The 8,642-nt window shown below is 31.2% G+C and overlaps 1 protein-coding gene across 1 annotated transcript; it reads left to right on the top strand.

Annotated features, from left to right (window-relative positions):
• Positions 1–5,259: 5,259 nt before the first annotated feature.
• Positions 5,260–8,438, top strand: LOC126888273 (uncharacterized). The gene is made up of 2 exons (XM_050656381.1): positions 5,260–5,356; positions 5,851–8,438. The coding sequence occupies exons 1-2, from the start codon at positions 5,347–5,349 to the stop codon at positions 8,334–8,336; spliced, it is 2,496 nt and encodes an 831-aa protein (XP_050512338.1). The 5' UTR covers positions 5,260–5,346; the 3' UTR covers positions 8,337–8,438.
• The last annotated feature ends 204 nt before the right edge of the window (positions 8,439–8,642 follow it).

Below are 8,642 nucleotides of genomic sequence, written 5' to 3'. Positions count from 1 at the left end.
TCGGCTTTTATTGTTTTTAATATGTTTGCTTAAGTTGTTGTTAGTTCTGAAAGCTGGTGTTATTCCTTTCTTTTTTATGTATCTGGCTATTTTTGTTGTTATTTTGCCAGTATATGTGAGAGAGCAGAAGGTACTGGGTTCTTTCTGTGGTGGTGAATACACTAATTTCAAGGCTTTCTTATGGAGTTTTTGGTTTAAAAATGTTGTTAACTGTTTGTTCGTTATAGCCATTGTTTACTGCTATTTGTCTAATGATATTTAGTTCTGTCTCGGAGTTATTTTTTGTCATAGGAAAATAACATCGAGACAGAACTAAATATCATTAGACAAATAGCAGTAAACAATGGCTATAACGAACAAACAGTTGACAACATTTTAAACCAAAAACTCCATAAGAAAGCCTTGAAATTAGTGTATCCACCACCACAGAAAGAACCCAGTACCTTCTGCTCTCTCACATATACTGGCAAAATAACAACAAAAATAGCCAGATACATAAAAAAGAAAGGAATAACACCAGCTTTCAGAACTAACAACAACTTAAGCAAACATATTAAAAACAATAAAAGCCGAAAGAGAAAACAACTACAGAGTGGTGTGTACAAACTAACTTGTGGTGACTGTCCGAAAACTTACATCGATCAAACTGGCAGAACTTTTGACAAACGGATAGCAGAACACAAAAGGGCTTTCAACAATAGAAAAACAGACAGTTCTACATACGCACTTCACCTTCTAGATCATAATCATTCTTTCAATGAAGAGTTTCAAATTCTACATATTCAAAATAAAGGCCTTAGGCTATCACTTTTAGAATCAATGGAAATTAATAAATTTAAAAATATAGATATAATTCTGAATGACCAACTCGAGACAAACAGCTCCCCACTCCTCAACCTCTTCAGTTAAAGACTTAAAAAGGCAAACACATTTTAAAATATATCACTTGAGAAAGGCACTTTGCCGAAACAGCTGTAGTAATAACATAGTTGTAATAAATTTTGTGGAAGTATAGAAAAACAAACGTTTTTCAGTGTTTTATTGTGAGATATCATCAACAAGGTGACTGGACATTGTCGTTTAAAAAAATCACCTATAGAAATTAGGCAAGGTGAATGAACCATGAAACCAAAATGCGAAGTGGCAGAAGAAACTGCCGTACATATCCTATATAGTTGCAATATGCTAAGCGATATCAGGCAGGAATTCACTGGTCAACTGAGAATTAAACCAGAAGAGATCCTTAAACTGTCAATAAGAAAATTGTTGGCCTTCGTTCAGGCCACAGGACTTATTAGAGTTAAATGAAAAAACAAGGTATTGTACAAAGGTCTTACGACCAAGTACCAGAAATTAACGGGTCTCTCTTAAATTAAGAATAAGACAAAGAATAAGAAAAAGAAAAAGAAGAAAAAGAAAAAAGAAGAAGAAAGAGAAGAAAAAGAATATGTGGGCCATTATCAACCCTATAGACTAATACAGTTTGAAAAATTATTAAACACAAACAAAATAGTGACAAAAAAAGAAGCAACCTTAAAAAAGCAATACAATCATTCGAAGAACCTCAATATTCACAATGGGACTGCGTAGATGTAAAAATCGGAAACAAGACTTAAAAAGTAAAAGTTATTAAAAGATATAATATGTGTGTGTGTATTTTGTACGCACGTAAGAAGTTATACTTTTATTATATGATTCTAACGAAATTAATATGTACTTTAAACAGTTTCTTTGTATTTTATTTAAATACTAAACTAATTTTTTCTACAACCATGTTAAAAATTCAATTTTTAGCACTCCATACGAGCGTTAAAAATGCTACTTTAAGGCACTAGTGCCTTAAATTTTTTTATGACACTGCAATTCGTATTGACCATATAGACAATTTTGATGTAATGACAAAAAAAATATAAAAATGGAATGTCAGTCAAGTTTAAGTAAAAGTTTTTGTAGATATTGTCGTGTAATTACGTTTGTAGAAAAAATATTGTATGATATGCGTGTTAAAAAGTACATTTTTAAGGCACTCATGTGCTTTAACATTCGTGCCTTAAACGTGTACTTTTAACACTTATATCATAAATAACTATTAATGCTTATTACTACATAAAAAAATTTATGAATACAATACCAACAATTAAAAAAAATGGAGGCAAGGCAATGTGTTCCTAAGCCTCATTTTAATTTTCATTAATTGTTAAGGTCACCCATCCAAAAAATAACCGCAGTAAACACTGCTTGACTACGATTATCGGGTGACAACCGTGTACGTCAGTGTACTATGGCCATAAGATTGATACCAATATAAATTATTTTGACAGATTGTAAATAATATTAAATTCCTTTTTAGTGTCATTTCATCATAATATTTTAACACTTATCGGAAGACGAAAAAATTATAAAGACACAAAAATTATAATAAATACAAATATTTACTAAAAATATTTACCAAAAACACTAATTATATTTTTTTCACAATTTATTTGTACTGATAAATACGTAACTTGGAAGATTTAGCAACTACCTTCATACTATCTGTGTGGGTACTAGTCCTGTCGCCAGGGGGGGTACAACGGCCTCCTTAATTCAGATGGACTTACCCAAGTTTTTTTTATATATTTTGACCCGCAGAATACGAATTTTTTGGGTAACAGTTGATCCGGATGTCGATAAGATTGGTATAGACAAAGAACTTGAGGAATTACATAACAGCGATTTATCGCAAAACAAAACATCTTTTTGTATTTTTTGGGTCATTTTAAGCAAAAAATATTCCTACAAGTTTTTTCGTAGAATGCATAGTTTTCGAGATAACCGCGGTTGAACTTTCAAAAAATCGAAAAATTGTAAATTTTAAACCCGAATAACTTTTGATTAAAAAATAAAGTGGCAATTCTGCTTACCGCATTTGAAAGTTTAAGTCAAATTATATCGGTTTTGATTATTTGCATTGCTAAAAATTTATTATTTTATTGTTAAACAAAGCTGTAAACTGTAGTAAACACCTAGTATGTGAGTGATGTTTTCTATGATTTCTCATTTAAAATCGAACGAGTAGGTAGAGTAGCTACAAGTGCAAGCGAGGCAATTTCTACGTAGCATGCGTTAAAACGCATGTATTAGGCACGGGAAACCTATGTGTTTATAGATTAGTTTAACAATAAAAAAATTAATTTTTAGCAATGCAAATAATGAAAACCGATATAATTTGACTTAAACTTTCAAATGCGGTAAGCAGAATTGCTACTTTATTTTTTAATCAAAAGTTATTCGGGTTCACAAATTGCAATTTTTCCATTTTTTGAAAGTTCAACCGCGGTTATCTCGAAAACTTTGCATTCTACGAAAAAACTTGTAGGAATATTTTTTGCTTAAAATGACCCAAAAAATACAAAAATATGTTTTGTTTTGCGAGAAATCACTGTTATGTAATTCCTCAAGTTCTTTGTCTATAACAATCTTATCGACATCCGGATCAACTGTTACCCAAAAAATTCGTATTCTACGGGTCAAAATATATAAAAAAAACTTGGGTAAGTCCATCTGAATTAAGGAGGCCGTTGTACCCCCCCTGGCGACAGGACTATACGCCCTCACATTCATACTGTCGTTTTTATAAAAATTCACTCACAACATTTTTCCCAATCGCGCCTAAAAAACGCGTATAACTTCAAAAATTCACAACTATTATAGTAAGGTAAAGGTAAGTAACAATTATACCGGGTGCGCCAAACCTCTGGTTTTCTTTGATTACGGCTAAACTATGAGATATACAAATAATGTTTATAACAAAACTAATGTGTATCGAAGAGGTCTATAATCTAAAATTATTTTTGATTATACAGGGTGAGTCAGAACGACGGTATGAACCAAAGTTGTATTTTTTTAAATAGAACGCCCTGTATATTAAAACATTTTTGAATATAATATTTAAAAATATGAAAAACTGTATAATGTCTTATAGGCCTAAAGTTAATAATTTTCGAAATATTTACATTTTTATTGAGATAAATGGTAATATTTAGAGGGTTGTGGAATATGTTTCCACGGAAATAAAAATTTAAGTGATAGGTCAAAGTTTTTATAATATATTGTTATTTTTAAAAAATTTAATATCTTTTACTTTTATCCATAAAATATACAGTATAATCACTATTTGCAAATACAAAATTTTCTCAATTTTTTTTAAATGGGACACACTGTATATTAATTTTGCATATTGTAGTAAATATTACAACCTTTCTTTTGGTATAAGGTTTTATGTACCTAGCATGTTTCGTTTTGTAGATATTTAAAAAAAAACTATAGATGTTATGTTTTTGCGGATTTTTTATTAAAAAATTTTTTGCAAAGAAAAAAATAAATATAATCTGGTTTTAGAAACATACACTAACATATCAAATATGAAGATAAAAACGTAATTAAAGATTAAAATATATCGTATGCTAGTACAATTCAATTGAATTTAATAACTTTAAATTATTTTACAAAAAATATTTTACCATACTAATGAATGCACAAATTAGTTACTACATTAAATAAATAACCAAATTTTAAATCTACCTTAGTAATTTTTCTACCACAGCAACTTTGCTGTACCAAATTAATTGTTAGTTATATTGTATTTAGTTAAACTTTTAATTTATCTTTTAAATTTACTTACATACATCTTGAGAATATAATAATTATTATAAAGTATGCTTTGAAACAAATGAATGTTAAATGTACCAGCCAAATTATTTATTAATATAAAGAGTATTTACTGGTGTCACAAAAGCTGGTAATACTTTTGTAGTTGAAATTTTTGTAACAATTTTTTATATTTTAAATTTTAATTTTTCAACCGAACAATTGGTGGATATCACATTGGTTTTGGGCGAAACCATTAGAAATTATTACCAGGTTTTGTGACACGAGTAGGTACATAGATACTATTTACTTCTTAATATCGTCACTTGAATGCAGAACTATCCTAACTCAAAAAAAATTTTTTTTTCGTTTATTCCTTATAAAGGTAATACATATCGTATATTTTCATGCAGAACAATCTTAAGTTCATAACTTTAAATTTACTAATAGAAATTCTATATAGAACATCATAATCCTAACTAGCAAATCATTATTTTATCAATGCAGAATAATCCTAAGTAAATACAAATACAGTTAGGATTGTTCTGCATTTTCAATAACAATGCGCGCCAACATTATTTTTGTTATCTTCTATTTACATAGGATAATTCAACGGCTATCGGTTAGTCATTTCCATCGTCTTGTTGCCTTGTTGGATATTCACGTTTGTTCTTTTGCCAAATAGAGTTGCAGTGAGTGTGAATTTTAACAACAATAATGAAACGAGGTAAGTTTTAATAATAAATATGCTTTATTAGTAGTTTTTTATCTATTAAGTGAATCTAATTTTTATCTAATAAGTGAATTAATAAAACTGTGAATCTTGTTTTTAAGATGCTTTTGGTAGAAAGTAGGTACGCATTAAAGGGCTGTGTTTTTATTCTGCCACGTGCTATAAATTGTATATAACTATTAGGCACGTGTTGAATTTCACAATATTTTATGATATATTTGAGAAAATATCGCAGAATTACTAACCACACATACATATTTCGTTATTAAATAATATATAATTCTTTATATTGAACAATGCGTTGCTACAGACGGCAGTTTGGGGATACATTATTATTGGGACAAAAATTGTAAATTTGAACAAGTGAAATAAGGTTTAACGTACGTCCTGGTTTCTGAGTATTTTAATTTGTATCAATTAATTTTAAATGTCTGCAATTAATATGTTCTTGTTATGCTGACTGTAAGCTCATTGTAAATTTGTTGCAGGTGCGTTAATGGTAAAAATGGCCATGTCTATGAATCCAACACAACATGAGAATTCTGGAGAATCAAGTAATGATACGGCAGGTAGTCCCATATCTATAGCTACGGTAGAAAGCCCTTCCACATTGTATACTAACCAGCAGTACTACGGAGATCTAGGTGAATTAAGATGTCTACACTCTCCCGTACACCAAGAACAACAGTATTGCCAGCTCGAGACACCGATAGAACAGCAGTTTTCCCAACATTATAATCAATATTACGACTTACCAATACCTACCTCCATAAGCCTACTAGTACCTGAAGCAGAGCAGTATCGCCAATCTCCGAATAATTGTTTGGGTTATTGTTCACCTCTAGATAACGTCATAGATCTTCAAACATCCATCGAACAACCACGGTTGCAGCAACGTGATGAAGCTAAAGATTCCCATAATCCTACACCTAGCGTTGTAAATTTTGCAACACGTGTCCTTCAAGAGCAGGTCCTTCAGCACCAAGATGATATTACGCGTCCATCCACATCTACCGGTAAGCTTTTACCGACCATCTCACATCAAACTGATGAAAATAGTGACCCATATGCTACAGATGGAAGCTCAGATGTTGATTTTAATCCAAATGATTTTGATTTAGACCAGCAGGATGCCCTAGTGTCTGAGGAAAAAATACCAGATATCACCAAGTCTCGTAAGCGAAAAAGAAACCCAGATAATTGGAGGAGAAATAGAATAAAGAAATTACGAAACTCCGGCAAGGCCTATGTAAATTGGAAGTCTAAACAGGTTTCAGAAAGGATTATGAAACCGCCATGTCCCACAACATGCAGACTTAAATGTCAAACGAAATTTCAGGAAAAACATCGCGTCCAGATTTTTCAAGATTTTTGGAAATTGGGAGATATTAATTATCAGAGAGAATTTGTTTTGCGGAACTTAACTGTGAAGCCTACAAAACACCCCAGAAAAAAGAAGGATGCAGTTGAGCTTCCAGAAGGTGATACTTGTGAAAGTCGTAGAAAGCTGTCGTATTTTTATACTTTTCCACAAGAGAATTGTCCAGTCAACACAATCAAGGTATGTCAAACATTTTTCTTAAATACCCTGGGAATAAGTCATCAAATCGTCAAAACAGTAGTTAAAAAAACTCATCATTCAAATTCAATATCGCCACAAGCAGATTTACGAGGTAAAGTACAATGTAATTCTCGATTGCCAAAACATTTTAAGGATTCAGTACGACATCATATTAAGTCATTTGCTTTGATTGAAAGCCATTATTGCAGAAAAAATAGCACTAAAAAATATTTGCCACCTGACCTCAATATCAGCAAAATGTACCGTTTATATAAAACATATTGCAGTGATAACAATATAAATACCATAGCTTCTTATGCTATATATAGAGAGGTATTTAACAATGAATTTAATTTGGGTTTTTTCATTCCCAAAAAAGACCAGTGCGATTTTTGCAACAAATTGTCTAATTCTTCTCCGTCAGAAAAGGAAGAACTTCGTTCTGCAATGGAAGCTCATCTTAAAAACAAGGACTTATCTAGAGCAAATAAAGAACTAGATAAAGAGAGGGCTAAAACTGATAATTCGTTTTGCATGGCTATATACGACTTACAAAAAACATTGTTATGTCCTAAAGCTGAAGTATCTCTCCTCTACTATAGACGTAAGCTTGCATGTTACAATCTGACTGTGTACGATGCTGCTAACAAACAGGGATACTGCTACATGTGGCCAGAATCGCTAGCATGTAGGGGTGCTTGTGAAATCGGTAGTTGCATATTAAGTTTCATTGACGAAATGGTACGAAATGGAATTAAGGAATTCAGTTTCTATAGTGACAACTGCACTGGACAAAATCGCAATCGATTTATATATTGTCTGTACATGTATTGTGCCGCCAAATATGGTGTTAAAATTACTCACAGTTTTCTAGAAAAGGGACATACACAAAATGAGTGCGACTCCGTACATGGGGTTATCGAAAGAGCTGCAAAAAAAATCCCTATATTTAGTCCACAGCAGTGGTACACATTAGCAAGGACTGCGTGTAAAGTGCGACCTTATAAAATTAAAGAAATGGCTCAGGCGGACTTTTACGATTTAAAGGACCTGTTAGCCAAAACTACAAAAAATTGGGATAAAACTGAACTTGGTTGCAAAGTCATATTTAATAATTTGAAAGTTATTATGGTTGACCCAAAATGCCCAAACCAACTTAACGTTAAATATAGTTTTGAAGAAGATTTTATAAAAATTAATACTCTGGAATTGAAAAGGAGCCACCAAAAGTTAGACTCATTAGAGACCTATCAACTTAGAATGTTAAGAAGCTCACCAGTTCCAATTCCTGCCGCGAAATATAAAGACTTATTATTTTTGTGTGAAAACAAGGTTATACCTACGGAATACCATAACTTTTTCACTAATCTTCAAGCTAGTAACATTCCCGAACAGGAAACTGACGAAGATTAATTTAATATGTTAGTTTAATAATTTGACCATTTCATAGTATTCTTTGGTATTTTGATTTTGAGTTGTAAATCTTTAATAAAAATTAAAAAGTTTTAAATTTTACCGATTTTGTTTTTATTTGTATCCTATGTTAATCTTAAATTTATTCTAAGCTTGAAATGTATTAATGCAGAAGTAGCTTATGTACCAAACATCGCACTTACAATAGTTCTGCAGTAGAATTTATAAGTCAGTAGTATCCTAAGTCACACTTTTTATAAAAAAATTATCATTAATCCGTCTCATTCCTAATAACACATTTAAAAG

Source organism: Diabrotica virgifera, chromosome 7 (genome assembly GCF_917563875.1).
Source record: "Diabrotica virgifera virgifera chromosome 7, PGI_DIABVI_V3a".
In the NCBI taxonomy this organism is placed as follows: Eukaryota; Metazoa; Arthropoda; class Insecta; order Coleoptera; family Chrysomelidae; genus Diabrotica; species Diabrotica virgifera.
This window is presented reverse-complemented; position numbering and strand designations above follow the sequence as displayed.